The 16063-nt window shown below is 40.7% G+C and overlaps 1 protein-coding gene across 2 annotated transcripts; it reads right to left on the bottom strand.

The window, feature by feature from the left end:
* Positions 1 to 1368: 1368 nt before the first annotated feature.
* Positions 1369 to 13265, bottom strand: OAT (ornithine aminotransferase). Of its 2 annotated transcripts, XM_065894338.1 has the most exons (9): positions 13033 to 13265; positions 9724 to 9948; positions 9524 to 9619; positions 6865 to 6992; positions 5596 to 5718; positions 4813 to 4941; positions 3923 to 4036; positions 2992 to 3136; positions 1369 to 1608 (listed from the first exon to the last, which is right to left on the bottom strand). In XM_065894338.1, the coding sequence occupies exons 1-9, from the start codon at positions 13226 to 13228 to the stop codon at positions 1448 to 1450; spliced, it is 1317 nt and encodes a 438-aa protein (XP_065750410.1). In that variant the 5' UTR covers positions 13229 to 13265; the 3' UTR covers positions 1369 to 1447. The 2 variants fall into 2 exon arrangements, with proteins under 2 accessions (XP_065750410.1, XP_065750411.1); XM_065894339.1 differs by lacking the exons at positions 9524 to 9619; positions 9724 to 9948 and having other exon boundaries at positions 1448 to 1608; positions 13033 to 13228.
* Between the last annotated feature and the right edge of the window lie 2798 nt (positions 13266 to 16063).

Below are 16063 nucleotides of genomic sequence, written 5' to 3'. Positions count from 1 at the left end.
GCTCTAGACGCTCAGGCTTCAGTAGTTGTGGCACGCGGGCTCAGTAGCTGTGGCTTGCGGGCTCTTGAGCGCAGGCTCAGTAGTTGTGGCGCACGGGCTTAGTTGCTCTGCCGCATGTGGGATCTTCCTGGACCAGGGCTCAAACCCGTGTCCCCTGCATTGGCAGGCGGATTCTTAACCACTGTGCCAACCATAAAGAGCAATATTTATGTCCCTGTTTTGACTTCTAACAGGCGGCGAAACAGTTCTCAGAGCTTTCTGAGAAGCTGTTCCCGCGTTATAATCCTCAATTTGGCCCAAATAAAATTTTCCATTTCTTTCTTAGATAGACTGATTAATTTTTTCATCAAAAAGAGAAGGACATAAACTTGTGACTACTGACATAGAAAAGCATCCAAAATACTCTGTTCGTGTAAAAACAAACAAACTAAGAAACAGAAACAATACCATGCATGACAAGGATACTTTAATAAAAATGGTAAATACTAGTATACACATGGGGAAAAAGCAGTTATTTTGAAAGCGGAAAAGGTAGTACACTAAAGGAGACTTTTTATAATTTGTTTTTCTAGAGATTACCAAAGAAACCAAAATGTTCTTAGAAAACACATGAAATAAATCAGGTTAAGAACATTCTCAGAGGGCTTTAAAATGTGAGGTAAAAAAAAAAAAAAAAAAAAAAAAAAAAAAAATGTGAGGTAATTGATAACACTGCAGTAATCACACACTGGTCCCAACGCAGACATTTTAAATATGAGCTTTATTTTAAATTTAAAGAAACACTGAAAATAAACACTTTTTACAAATTATATCAAACACTTAAAACATAAAACATAATCTAGGAATGTTAAACAATAATTCTCTTTTTTTGTAACAATAATTCTTAATTCAAAGTAATGACATTCATAGGCTACATCTTGGTGCTAGCCAATATGGAGTTTACTTAAATCTAGTATTTTTTATAAGCTTAACCATTAATCCTTCCTAAAATTCAATGTCTATCACTCAACTTTATGAGGTTAAGCTAATCTTCTATGCAATACTCTCCTATAACTTTTTCAAATACAATTTATACCAGCGAGGAAATTATTAAAGCATATATAAATTATGCTGAGGGGCTTGATTAAAAGGCTGTCTATATAGAGAGATGCATCTCACCTTAGAAAGCACACGCGTGCACACACACACACACACTCTCTCTCTCTCTCTCTCTCTCTCTCTCTCTCTTAATCGAAAATAAGATGCCAGGACATTCTCTTAATTATGTTACACAGCAAACTGCACGTTTATAAATGTCATTCTATTATGTATGAACTGAAAAGCATATACTTTTTAAAAGCCCTTGACATGGGGGAGTGGAATATGCCGGCTTTAAGTGCAGAAACTCAGAGCTTTACGAACTGCCCGTCTCCAGCTGGCTCCCAGGCACCACTGAAAACTGTCACCCTCAGAAAGACAAGATGGTCTTGTTAATGATTTCCACGGCCTCCAGAATCTCATCCTCCTTGATCACAAGTGGAGGTGCAAACCTGATGATGTCGCCGTGGGTTGGCTTGGCCAGAAGTCCATTATCTCGAAGTCGCAGGCACACCTTCCAAGCATCATAATCTAAAGAAAAACCGTCAGACTTGTATGCTGATCCAAGATAAACGTTTAAACATTCCCTTGCAGCGTGCATGGGCCAGGGCAGCCTGGCAAAACAGAATTCCCAGGACCTAGCTCAAGAAACGCAGCTCTGAGTTGCAAGCTTGCTTTGTTCTTACCCTTAAAAATGAAGTTATTTTTCAGCAGTGGTTTGAATGGTATGATTAGAAATGGTTTTTTGTTAGTTTTTCGTAAGTGAAAAAGACCAAGCAAAAAACTTACATGCTAAGGCAGATGTAATTAATTACGCAAGGAACCAATACAAAAAGAACTGGGATATGATACAGATAACTAACTGGCATAGAACAAGCAATACTCAAAACGTAGTGAACGCTACACATTCCTAACCTGGATTTGCTTCCTGAGCTGGCACAACTAGACTCTCATCATTTTCACTCTCACGACCCTCAACCCTGGCTGCATCAGAATCACCGAAAGGGTCGCGGCCAATGTCTGGGCCCCACTCCAGACCCATCAAATCCGTACCTCTGCAGCGAGGCTAGGCTTGGATTAATTTGTTAAAAAGCTCCCCAGGTGATTCTAAAATGCAGTCAAGGTTAAAAAATCACTGCTTTAAAAGGAAGGGTTAGGGCAAGAAAATCCAGCAAGGAACGCTTAAGGATTAGAAATGATGTGTTAGACACACACACTCAGTTAAGTGGCAGCGGGGGTTGTTTTTATCGTCAACATCATCATCACCATTCCTATTATCACTACTGCTCCTACTACCTCTACTGATATGCGAAGTATGAAAGTGAGTGAGGAAAGGAGAGCGAAGAGGAAATGGGACTACAGAGTGCTCTGTGCAGACTTCCTAACAGAAGATAAACTGAAATCTCCAAGTACTGCATAAATAACCTAAGGCAGAATAACAAATGACTGAAAGAAATGAAAACAGGTGAAATTAGTTATATGTGCCTTCATGTAGGAAAGAGCTATATATATATATACTTTTTTTTTTGCGGTACGCGGGCCTCTCACTGCTGTGGCCTCTCCCGCTGCGGAGCACAGGCTCCGGACGCGCAGGCTCAGCGGCCATGGCTCACGGGCCCAGCCGCTCCGCGGCATGTGGGATCTTCCCGGACCGGGGCACGAACCCGTGTCCCCTGCATCGGCAGGCGGACTCTCAACCACTGCGCCACCAGGGAAGCCCGGAAAGAGCCATATTTTTAAGACCATTAATATAAATCAGGTAATAAGAGTATTAGGCAGAGCCTAAAAGACTTGGTCAATAGGAGGCCAGTCAACAGTTTCAAACAGAGGAAACCAACGACCAGATAAAATAGCAAACGTGTTCTGAGCTCTTCCTATAACAGTAATATCTTGTAAAATATTTTGTCTCCGTACCTTTGGTTTCTCTAATAACAATAGCATTTAATAATCCTTTTCCTCTTACAGCCGTTACAATATCAGAAGGTAGCTTCATGAGCTCATTTCTCAAGATGATACCCATCTTCTCTGCATTTTCAGCAAGGTTTTCTTCTTCCAAAACCTATGTTTGAAAAGAAATTACACAAATATTAAGATTGCGTTTTCTTTTACATTGTTCTTTGGAGGGGAATGCGGACCGTAAGCACAGGAAGAACATGATCAGATACAGACCAGAGTAACGTACCTTCCATTGCTACTTTCCAAAGCCTGTACCAGTCTGATTTCTAATCATCTAACATACGCTAGCTCAGACAGAGCCTTGCTTTAGTCATAAACCCATAAGCAATCTGATTCTGTGACAAAATAAGGACTAAAATTTGTTTAATGCAACTGATATATTTTCTTCTTAGGTGAATAAATCAATGGACTAAATATACTTTAACTTTTTAACTGCAATAGAGTTCCCTTTGTTTTTTTCACTAAAAAGTCCATCCTCAGAGATAATAATTTTATGCCTTTTGTAGGCACTTGAGGAATAAGTCTAAAAGCATTCAAATCCACACTTTAACAACAACAAAAACAAAAAGCCACATGTGCTACGTCAGAGGCTTCACAGGCCAGGCCCGGTCACAGAGTGAGAGTTCGATGTGGACAGGCCAGGGCCTACAGGCCAAAAGTCCCAGGAGACTGCAAACTTGGGAAGCCCCTGGAGGATTCCCGTCTACTAGGCCAAGGTTAAATTACTTTTTGAGAATGCCTTGCCCCTAAACCCTTTCCTCTGTACTTCATATTCTGTAATACTCGGCAATCTTATCACATTTCTTATCACACCGGTGGGCTCAAACCTAAAAAGCACTTCAACACTACCTCCAGGACTAGCTACTGTACAGCTGTGATCAGTTTTTACCTCCAGGGCCGCGATGGCCACTCGGCAGCCTAGTGGATTGCCACCATACGTTGAACCATGTTCCCCTGGTTTAATGGTCAGCATTATTTCATCGTCACACAACACTGCGGATACCTGAAAGACAGAGACTTCAGCGCTGACCAAGTCTTTTCTCAGATGAACTCTTCTTATTCTTACCAGGAACACAAATATTTATGAAGCTGATACTAAATTTGACATAAACTTTCAACCAACAAGTGCTACACATCTGCCACCTTAACTAGCAGTGACAAACTGAGTGATGCCCTAACACGTTCCAAGCACATCAGGCACACTTCAATGGCACAGAATAGCACTTTGGAACCAAAAGAAGAAAGCTACTTCTGCAGTGATAAAATTTAGAATTCTTTCCACTCTCAAGGTGAAATGCTTTGTTTAACTGTTTAGAAAACAACGTTCTGCACTATATATTCAGAGCCCTTTAGTCCATACCAATTGTTGGCTCTGAATAGCAAACCCAAGAAAAGAATTACAGTTAAACATTAATTTTTCCAATCTCTACATTAATTGGTCGGTTATGGTTTTAAACAATTAGTAATACTATGTCTCAGAAAAAAGCATAAAGGTCTACAGGAGTACTTTTGGGATAAAATGTTTCCATCCAAAACAAATGCAGCAGAGCAAATCCCAAGGCACACTCAATTCTTCAGTTAAAATAACTAAGTGGGTCACCCCATGGAACTCTGAAATGTTTTTATTACACATATTCCAGGTGACCGATATAGATATAGATATCACTAAGTAAAACCAAACCATCAGAAAGGCACTATTGTCACAGTCGGCTAATGTAAAAATATCTTAAGGATTCATGAGAATAGGGAAGAGAAAGAGAGGTTGAACATTGGACTTACAGGGTATAAACCACCAGAAAGTGCCTTTCCTAACAGGACCATATCAGGTCTGACATTTTCGTGATCAATAGCCAGCCATCTACCAGTTCTGGCCAATCCTGTCTGTATTTCATCAGCAATAAACAGAACCTATTGGAAAACAACAAAACAGCATCAATTATCATTTTCATTTCCATAGGGAAATAGGGATCTTTATTTTACTCTTCCCTACACAAATCTGTCATTCTGACATCCCCTCAGATTTGTGAAAACATTTTAATTACCCACACAACTTCAAGAGTGACCTGTGAAAACCCTGTAGACACACAGTTATTTCTGTGTCAGGCCACTCAGTCCCCAGAGGCCCATTCTGCACTGTTCTACAAAGTGGTAAGGCACTTAGACAAAGGGTTTTGTGGGGGGGTTCTGAACATAACTACTGTCTGGGACTAAATTCCCTTGTTTATTCCACAACATTTATTAGTAAAGAGGGAGAGAGAGCTTAAATTCTGGAGCAAAGGGATACGACAGAGGGTTTGAGAAGGACCAGAGTACAGGCTGCCGGAGCAGAGAGGAAGGAACCGTGGTTAGCGCCCAGAAGTCTGCAGCTCTGCCAGGGCCCAGCCAGTAGAAAGTCAGCTTCTTTGCAGCCTGCTGCTAGAAAGTTCTATCACCACTAGAAAGTTCTGCAGCTCTCAGAATGAAGTCTCCCTCTAGTGGAGAGGTGATGTAATCTTTGCATTTATCCTATCGGCCAAACCCTACTGAGAGGCAGGCAGGTGGGCAGGTGGGCAGGTGGCTGACCTGGTGCTGGGTGCAGAGCTCTCGCACGCCCACAAGGTAGCCTGGGTCTGGAACAACAACGCCTGCTTCACCCTGAATTGGTTCCACCATGAACGCGGCAACGTTTGGGTCCTGAAGTGCACGCTACAAAAACAGCATGAAAATGTTTTTAGTAACTTCCTTTCAAACCTATTTGGAAATCTGAAATCACATAATGTGCATATTTTCCCGTTAAGAACAAGTGTGCAAATTAAGTTTTCACACTAACTTATATTCTGACTTTTAAGTATAACTTTTCTGACTGACATTCAATTACCAAAAGCTCTAAATACCTCAGCTTTAAGCTACTCCATCCTTTATTTTCTAATATATACTTAAATGTACTGTAAATAAAAACGAATGAGGGACTTCCCTGGTGGCACAGTGGTTAAGAATCCTCCTGCCAGTGCAGGGGACACGGGTTCGAGCCCTGGTCCGGGAAGATCCCACATGCCGCGGAGCAACTAAGCCTGTGCGCCACAACTACTGAGCCTGCACTCTAGAGCCCGTGAGCCATGACTACTGAGCCCGCGTGCCACAACTACTGAAGCCTGTGCACCTAGAGCCTGTGCTCCGCAACAAGAGAAGTCACCGCAATGAGAAGCCCACACACCGCAACGAAGAGTAGCCCCTGCTCACTACAACTAGAGAAAGCCTGCGCACAGCAACGAAGACCCAACGCAGCCAAAAATAAATAAATAAATTTATAAAATAAAAAAAAAAAAAAAATAATGAAAGTGGCCTTTTAAAACGCCATTAAAGGGAATTCCCTGGTGGTCCAGGGGTTAAGACTCTTTGCTCCCACTGCAGGGGGGCACAGGTTTGATCCCTGGTCAGGGAAGTAAGATCTCACAAGCCCCGCAGCCAAAGAACAAAAAAAATTAAATAGATACATTAAAAGTGTATCTTTTTACTTTACAATTCTTCCACTTCATAATTTTAAAAAGCTGGCTGAATGGCTGAAAACTGACTAATTTTGTCTATTAAAGTAATTAACAGGTAATACCCAAGTTAATACTTACGCAGGAGATAAATCTGAAGTGGTTAGTTGGTTGTCAGGATTAGACCACAGAACCTGGTTTCCCCGTGTTGGAAACTAACTGACCATTACAGAGAACAAGGGTGAATCTTGGCCTAACTTTAATACAACAGATTCTCAGTACAATCATGTATCTGTTTTTAATTCATACATTCAACAAATTTAAGTCCTATTTACTATGAACTAAAGCACCATGATGCTAAATGAAGTACCTCAAGAGCAGGCAGATCGTTATATGGAATGATTTCGAAACCCGGCATAAATGGTCCAAAACCATCGTAACTGGTTGGGTCTGTGGAACTGGAGATAGCAGACAATGTTCTACCCCAAAAGTTTCCAGCTAGAAAGAAGAAATAAACAGTCATTATTTCAATCAAACCTCCCTAATGTAATAAGCACTGTTCCCCCCAAAATGCCTTAGGAAGCTTGATTTTCAAAAAAGCAAGGGTTTGCTTTAGAGAGCCTCCAGTGAGCTCATTTGTTTAAACAAAATCTGATAGTAAACACCCTGGTTCATATGACTGAGGTCTGGCCTTGCAATTACTATTTTAGGCACTTCTCTACTGAGCGTCCGAAGTGTAATATATAGCCCCTAAGGATAGGTATTTTTCTTTTCTTTCAATAATCCCAAGCCCTAACAAGTGAAGCATTCGATGCTTGTGTTTCTAGAGACGGTTTTTCTAGACACATTTATTATAGTGATATGAGAAAGAGACTACCCTTCATAGAGAATTAGCAGTTTTCCTTTTAAAAATCCAACACTACAGGCTAACTATTCAATAGAATGAATTTTAAATTTTCATTTGGATAGAATATCCTCAAGCAGTCCGAACACTTTCAATTTGCCTTCCTTGCTGTTGTAAGTTTTTTATATGCTAAAAGACAGACATCTGCCTTTGTTCAGGAACAATTTTTACCCATTAATTTATTTCATTAATAATTTTAGGACTGATTAATGTCAGGCACGGGGCTTCCCTGGTGGCACAGTGGTTGGGAGTCCGCCTGCCAATGCAGGAGGCACGGGTTCGAGCCCTGGTCCGGGAGGGTCCCACATGCTGTGGAGCAACTGAGCCCATGCACCACAACTGCTGAGCCTGCGCTCTGGAGCCCGCGAGCCACAACTGCTGAGCCCGTGTGCCACAACTACTGAAGCCTGCGCACCCTATAGCCCGTGCTCTGCAACGAGAGAGGCCACCGCAATGAGAAGCCTGCACATTGCAATGAAGAGTAGCCCCTGCTCACCGCCACTAGAGAAAGCCCGCGCGCAGCAACGAAGACCCAATGCAGCCAAAAATAAATAAAATTAATTAATTTAAAAAAATAATAATAATGTCAGGCACTGTTCTAGGTGTCAGGCATAGAATGATGACTGGCAAGCTCCCTGCCCTCAAGGAGCTTCTATGCTAATAGGGAAGAAACACCTCAACGTAAACTAGTGAAGCAAATGCACAACATAATTTCAATGTGGTTAAACCCAAGGAAGAAAAGAAACAGTAGAATAAGAGCGGCTTGGAGGGTCTCCCACCTGTTGTGTTTTGTTTTGTTTTTTAGTATCTTCCCACCACTTCTGCCAGCTGCAACTCAATTAACCCAGTACTGAATTATTCTAAGTTGGCTTCAAAGCATCCATAAATACTACCCTTGCAAAGCCTCTCTCAGCTATGAGTACTATGAATAATCCCCACTTGACTTGTCCACAAGCAACAGCGTATTGATTCTGCTCAGACTTAAGACAAAACGCACACTAGACCATAAGCCTGCTTGCTCTCCTGCATCGGCCTCAGGAGTCTCACGCCCCACAGCTTACCCTGCAGTATAAGGGACGTGCAGCTGGGGACAGTCTTCTGTCTCCACCCACTGACTCACCAGCTTCTTTCAACACCTGGGTGAAACACCTTTGCACCCTGTGCTAATGTGAGAGAGACTGGACACAGTCTGTAAGAACGAAATCACCAGAAATGCCATTTTTGTTTGCAAGAGACAGTTCTGCTGTCCTACAACTAAGGTCCAAGATTCCAAAATGGCAGACCACAGAGCTGTGCAGAGACTTCGGAAACAGGTATCTGTCGCTCCCACCCCCAAACACCAGCTACGGCTGGCCATTAGATGAACTCCGGATTCTGTTATATTATGGGGTTTATAATTTAACTGCGTGTGTCCACAAGGCAAAATATTTAATGATTCCAACCATCACAAAAATGAATCTTGACCATGCGCAGTGACAAATTTACCCACACTTTATGGTTTAAAAAATTAAAATCAGAGCCTTAAAAAAAAAAAAGTCAGAACCTATCCACTGACATCATTATCAAGATCCCCAAAGTCAGTCTATATGGATAATCTGGATTAACTGTTGGTCTCCCCAGTCAGGATGCAAGTCATTCCTCTCAACCATTCACAGAAATATACCCAGGGCAACTCCAGCCCTCCTCTTCCAGCAGCTTCTAATGACACGATACAGTAATCCTCAAATACTAAGATTCAATCACCGGATCATACCTAAGGCATGGCCCCACCTGAACACAACCCAACATCAACAACCTCACAAAAAAGTGCTCCATCGGCAAGACGGTCTAATTAACCAGAAAACTGCTATGAAAAAACTCAGATAAGCAGATGGAAAACAAGTCATATAGTCACTCATTTTAGGGAGGGAGGAGTAGGGAGTTATTTCAGAGAGAAAAATCCCACATATGAAGAAATACGTGGAAATAAACCCAAGAAAAGGAAATCCTTCCATTTTTATGAAACATTCAACAATTAACATATGATTCATGAGGCAAACACATCTGAAATATTTCATCAGTAAATTAAAATGGTAACTGATACTGTACGTTTCGATCACAGCAGTTAATGGTGAATCTCACATACCTGCAAAAACAATCTTTGCTTTGTATTTCGGGATCCCCTTCACGGTATATCCCCATCTACGAGCAAGTTTGCAAGCAGTCTCTCCAGCCTCCACTCCTACCAAAAGAGAACACCTCTCAGTTTTAAAAAATGTTTTAAACTATCAGAAAATTATAAGATTTTCTCAGCTATTTAACAACAAAAAAAAGGAAGTATTTTACCTGTATTCATAGGAAGAACTTTGTGGTAGTTGAAAAGTTTAGTAACATACTCTTCGTATTCACCGAGCACGTTATTGTAGAAGGCCCTGGATGTTAAGGTCAATTTGTCCGCCTGACTTTTCAAAGCATTCACAATCTTTGGATGACAATGCCCTTGGTTGACAGCACTGTAGGCACTCAGAAAGTCAAAATATTTTCTGCCTTCTAAATCCCATACATAAATACCTAAAATAGATAAGGAAAGTAACTCTAGAAAAAATCACCACATTACATAAAGACTAAGGCTGCTAGCCAGGGACTTCCCTGGAGGTCCAGTAGTTAAGACTCTGCGCTTCCACTGCAGGGGGCACGGGTTAGATTCCTGGTCTGGGAACAAAAAAAAAAAAAAAAAACAGACTAAGACTGCTAGCCAGCCCTCTGAATACCTACATATGAACCTTTCGTTAACATAGAATTGTGGTTAAGGCATGTTTTAGCTCAAGCATAATAAACCTTGGTTTATAAGGAATTATATTTTATCTGTCCAGCTTCAAATTACACATTTAACAAAAACAGCATAACAAGGAACTTCCCTGGTGGCACAGGGGTTAAGACTCCGAGCTCCCAATGCAGGGGGCCGGGGCTCAATCCCTGGTCAGGGAACTTGATCCCACACGCATGCCACAATTCAGAGTTCCCATGCCACAACTAAGTAAGCCCGCGAGCTGCAACTAAGGAGCCCGCCTGCCGCAACAAAGACCCAGCGCAACCAAATAAATTAATTAAATAAATAAATATAAAAACAAAAACACACCATTTAAAAAAAAACCCACATAACAAGAAGAGATTTTATAACTCTGGAGTGAAACCTTTATTCCTGGAAAACTGGAACCTTGATTCCTGGAAAACTGAAGTTTGGAATTTAAAGGAAGAAGTTATGCATAACATAAAAATCAACTGGTTGACTGTAAAAACCAACAGAATGGGAAAAAATATTTCCAAATCATATATCTATCTAATAAGGATCTAGTATCCAGAGCTCCTACAACTCAACAAGACGTACAACCCAATTAAAAAATGGGCAAAGAACTGGAATGGACATTTCTCCAAAGAAGATATACAAATGACCAACAAGCACATGAAAAGATGCTGAATATCATTAGTCATTCGAGAAATGCAAACCAAAACCACAATGATAGCATTTTACGCCCACTAGGATGGTTATTTTCTTAAAAAGGAAAACGAGAATTGACAAGGATGTGGAGAAACTGAAACTCTCATATATCACTAGTTGGAATGTAAATGGTGCAAGAGCTGTTGAAAACAGCTTGGTGGTTCCTCAACAAGTTAAACATAAACTACCATATGACCCAGCAATCCCACTCCTAGGAAGAAGGGGAAGAAAAAAGAAGTGGAAAGCAGGTGTTCAAACAGAAATGTGTACACCAATGCTCACAGCAGCAGTATTCGAAATAGCCAAAAGGTGGAAATAACCCAAACATTCATCAACTGATGAGTGGACGAACATGTGGCGTATCCATAAAATGAATATAATTCAACCATAAATAGCAATGAAGTACTAACGCATGCTACAACATGGATAAACCTTGAAAACACTGTGCTCAGTGAAAGAAGCCAGACACAAGAGGTCACATGTGGTCTGGTTCCATTCATATGAAATATCCAGAACAGGCAAATCTGTAGAAACAGAGAACGGATTAGTAGCTGCCAGGTTCTAGGGGAAGGAAGGAATGGGGAGTGACTGTTTAATGTGTATGGGGCTTCCTTTTGGGATAATAAAAATCTTCCAGAACGAGCTAGAGGTGATAGTTGTACAACATTGTAAATGTACTTAATGCCACTGAACTGCATGGTTAAAATGGCAAATTTTATGTCATGTACATTTTACAGCAATGTTTTTAAGTTGATCATAGATATTAAAATGTATTAGGGGCCTAACACCTAATTTTTACCATGTACCTAACATACTGTGGTAGGTGCTTTTGTCCCTTATCTCATCAAAAAACCCCTATGAGTGTTACCATCCCTATAGTACAGAGTAGATGCTTAGATTATAACTAGCCCCAGCTGGCACACATGCAACCAGGACTCGAACCCAGGCAGTCAGATTCTAGAGTGCACTCTGCTGCTGTAAGTAAAGAATACTTTTGCAAACCAAACCGCTTCCAATTTTGTAATACATAAACCTAGATTTTCATTTGTTCAGAAGGAGCTTTATCTACACTACAGTACTGGTCCCAAATAAAAAATACAGGCAAATGATTAAAATGTTTAATACTCTTATGCATCATCTTCTGGCCAAAAGCTAAGTAATAAACTTTGGCTTTATTTGGCTAGGGCTGTTATTTCAAAATGTGGATTAAATCACCATTTGGCAACAATCAGTAATCATTTATTCAGGTAAGAATCACTAATGGATGCTAAAAGTGGGAGCAAAAATTTGATGAGTAACAGGATATTTGCAGTCTCAAATCATGTCTCCACAAGACATTTAAAAGGGAAAAATAGAACTTTACAATGGAGAAGCCTGGCAGACACTACCTTACCAGTTAACCCCAAATTGAGGTTTATACGAAAAATTATTGGCCCGTACTCTTCAAAAATACCAAGGTCAAGAAGACAAAGACTGAGGAATGGTTCTGGATTAGACTAAACAGACCTGAAAACTGAATGCAACCCATGATCTGAGATTTTCTTTTGCTACTCAGGACAACAAGTGAAATGCGGATCAGGGCTGTAGATTAGAGAATAGTGCAGTGTCAATGTTAATTTCCTGATTTTGATACTTACACTTTCTTATGTAAGAAAAAGTCCTTGTATTTCAGGAAAGGCACACTATTTAGGGGTGAGGAGGCATCATGTCTGCAACTTCCTCTCAAACAAGTTCAAGAAAAAAAATGTATTGTGTATGTGTGTCTGGAGAGAAAAAGAAGATTAAGCAAATGTGGTAAAACGGTTAGCGCTTGAGAAATCTGGGTGAAGAGTAAAAGAAAAATTTAGATACTACTGTTGCAGCTTTTAAGTTTAAAATTATGCCAAAATAAAAGTTAAAGGAAAAAATGACAGCAATATTACAGTGCTTTATTTATGTATCGTACATTCCCTCCTGGCAAGGTCCATCATGACTTTGTAGTCCCTACAGTACCTAACACAGCAAGCAACAGACACTCAAAAATGTTGAATTAATCGTATCTGCAATACAGAAATTAAATGCATCTGGAAAAATGTATAGTGAGAAAATATAAAAGCAACTTTTACAAAAATGTAAAGCAAGTAAAAGGGGTGGGGGTGGGAAGGGTTGGAACATACCTTTCCCTCTCTCCAGGGCTACAGGTAAAGGGTGGTAGTTGTGGGCACCATATTTAGATTCCCGTTCAAAAATGTAATCAGAGGATGGAGGGCCTTGGACTGTTTTTTTAGTTGCAACAGATGTAGCAGAAGCCACTGAAGAATGAAATCCACGAAGGACAGCAACAGTCTGCAAACGTGCTAGTTTGGAAAACATGATGTCCTTCAAGTAGGAATATCACCAACCTGTCCAAAGAAAAGAGAAGGCGTAGAGAATAAGAACCTTCCCAGAGCAGACAAATGTCAACTCATGAACTATGTGTTCAACATTTACCAAAGAATCAGAAAAATAAAGAGAGAACTAAGGTGATAACTGTAAATGGAAAGTAACCTTTAAAAATTGTATTTAGGGCTTCCCTGGTGGCACAGTGGTTGAGAGTCCGCCTGCCGATGCAGGGGACACAGGTTTGTGCCCGGGTCCGGGAAGATCCCACATGCCGCGGAGCGGCTGGGCCCGTGAGCCATGGCCGCTGAGCCTGCACGTCTGGAGCCTGTGCTCCGCAACGGGAGAGGCCACAACAGTGAGAGGCCCGCGTATCGCAAAAAAACAAAACAACAACAAAAAAAACTCGTCTCTTTCTAGGGGGCAGGGTCAAATTCTAAAATAAAAACTATTCTCTATGATTTTGCTATCAGGGTCTACAGCTCTGTGACTTCATTAGAACCTGGTAGAGAGGCACTAAAAAAATTTTTTTTAATTAAAAAAGAGAGGTATTAAAAATACACTAGAAACTCTCTAAACAGCATCTTCTAATTAACAGGTTGACACAATATTGTGAGTGAAAGGAATCTTTGAAATTATCTAAATTCAACATTTTCATTTTACACACTTGCTCAGCTCATTCACAAAAGAAATGGGACAACATATCCATTTATATGCTGAGTTCAGGCAGTCTTATTAAAATATAACTACAGTGTGGACTTCCCTGGTGGCGCAATGGTTGAGAATCCGCCTGCCAATGCAGGGGACACAGGTTCGAGCCCTGGTCCGGGAGGATCCCACATGCCGCGGAGCGGAGCCACTGGGCCCGTGCGCCACAACTACTGAGCCTGCGCTCTAGAGCCCGCGAGCCACAACTACCGAGCCTGCGCGCCACAGCTACTGAGCCTGCACTCTAGAACCCATGAGCCACAACTGCTGCGCCCACGTGCCACAGCTACTGAAGCCCGCATGCCTGGAGCCTGTGCTCTGCAACAAGAGAAGCCACCGTAAAGAGAAGAATGCGTACAGCATAGAAGAGTAGCCCCCACTCATCGCAACTAGAGAAAGCCCGCGCAGAGCAACGAAGACCCAACGCAGCCAGAAATAAAATAAATTAAAAATATACATATATAACTACAACTTACTAACAAAAGAGTAACATCCAAAACATTACTAATACTCGTGCTTAATTAAGGTTTTTAAGGTGAACTCTGAATATTTAATTCGAGGGGTCCTGTGGTCCGATCCATCAGATGCACTAGGGCCCTGTAGGCACATTTCTATTCAAAAACCTTCTGGGTTCAAGTTACTGTGCCTGGCACAACACAAGAAATACTAGAACAGAATCAAGGAGGGCTTAAACCAGCCAACTTCAACAACTTCCCCTTCCAGAAAGGCCTGGAAAACCAGGAGAGGAGAGCGTAAGTTCCTCAGCGTTTGGAGACTAGGATGTAAATTCTAGCTGAGGCTATTAAGAGTAACTATTTGGATGATTTTGTCCATTTTTTTTTTTAGCTTCAATGTCCCCATTTGCAAAGTGAAGTTGAAGCCATTCAAGGCCATTACTGAGGATTAAATGAGATTGTTTTAAAGCACCAAACTTAGCACAAAATAGCCACTCAGTTAGTTCCCTCTTAAATTCATAAGGGAATTAGCCAAGTTCTGCAATATAAAAAGAAAACAGTGCCAGGGTTTCTTTTTTAAACTGCAGCTTTTGCTCTTCTAAAAATTTTTTTCTATTGAAAAAAAAATTAGAAACACAAGAAAATGACCTGCAGTTCCATATTTAGGAGGTAACCATTAACTTTTAACTTTTTTCTATGCATAAATACTATACACATTAGCTTTTCACCCTTCCCTAGGGAATTTACCACATTAGACCTTCTGAAGGCTCCCAGGACCCTTGCACAGATTTTTGTCACAGGTCCTAACACTTCAGGACTCTTGTTTTCACACCTGTCCCCTTACTAGAATGCTACTAGGCTCCTTAAAAGGACAGTAACTATGTCTTAAAATTCACTTTGCATCCCCAGAACCTAGCCCACGTTTGGGGATTCCTTGTGTGTCAAATAAACGAGGTCATTCCTAAACAGACTTAGGACTTGCGAGGGAGTCAAGGCAGTGACAAATAGCAAGGCCATCCAGAGAGATGATTAAATCACCCACTCCTAACAGACAGAGCTGAGTCTAACTCTAACAGGAGGCTAGCAAGATGTCAACAAGAACGATCTTTCTATCAAGAGTTCACTTCCATTAAAAAAAAAAAAAAAAAGAGTTCACTTCATTAGATCATTTCACTCCAGGCTGTGTGCATTTAACTTAGGCCCACACTCAGGTCCTGGAGAAGAGGACAAATTGTCATTGACAGCAAAAATTTTAACACTAAATGTTTTCAGTAATACAATTGACAAGGTCCTTCTTCAAGCTACTATTGGCCAATCTAATCCATCTTATCTATACTAGAACATACCTAAAATAGAATTCCATAAAACGCTGCGTTTTGAAGAGTTAATTTAGCATGCACTTATGAAATACTATTTTTTAAAATCACTCTAAAAGAAAAACCAGCATTAAATTCATCAAAAAGCCACTTAAAATATTCCACTTGAGGAATAAATTTGGTTTTACTACATCTGTCAAATATTTACCTTTCTTGAGGCAACCATTCAAAAGTACAGTCTTTTTTGGAAAGTTCTGCCAACAAAAGTTTTTTGGCCCTTTTTTTTTTTTTTTTTTTTTTTTTTACATAATCTGGCTCAAAGTCAGCTCAAGTGCGCCACTGGCAAACAC

The sequence above is a fragment of the Phocoena phocoena genome, chromosome 16, assembly GCF_963924675.1.
Source record: "Phocoena phocoena chromosome 16, mPhoPho1.1, whole genome shotgun sequence".
NCBI classification, from domain to species: domain Eukaryota; kingdom Metazoa; phylum Chordata; class Mammalia; order Artiodactyla; family Phocoenidae; genus Phocoena; species Phocoena phocoena.
This window is presented reverse-complemented; position numbering and strand designations above follow the sequence as displayed.

Bases quoted from the DNA above. Each gene is read 5' to 3' on its own strand.
- OAT (XM_065894338.1), bottom strand. From the start codon at position 13,228: ATGTTTTCCAAACTAGCACGTTTGCAGACTGTTGCTGTCCTTCGTGGA. The intron at 9,620-9,723 runs GTAAAATACTTC...CTCTTTTGGTAG, and splicing joins AGTTCTTCCTATGAATACAG to GAGTGGAGGCTGGAGAGACT. The intron at 6,993-9,523 runs GTATGTGAGATT...TCTTCTTTCTAG, and splicing joins AGCAAAGATTGTTTTTGCAG to CTGGAAACTTTTGGGGTAGA.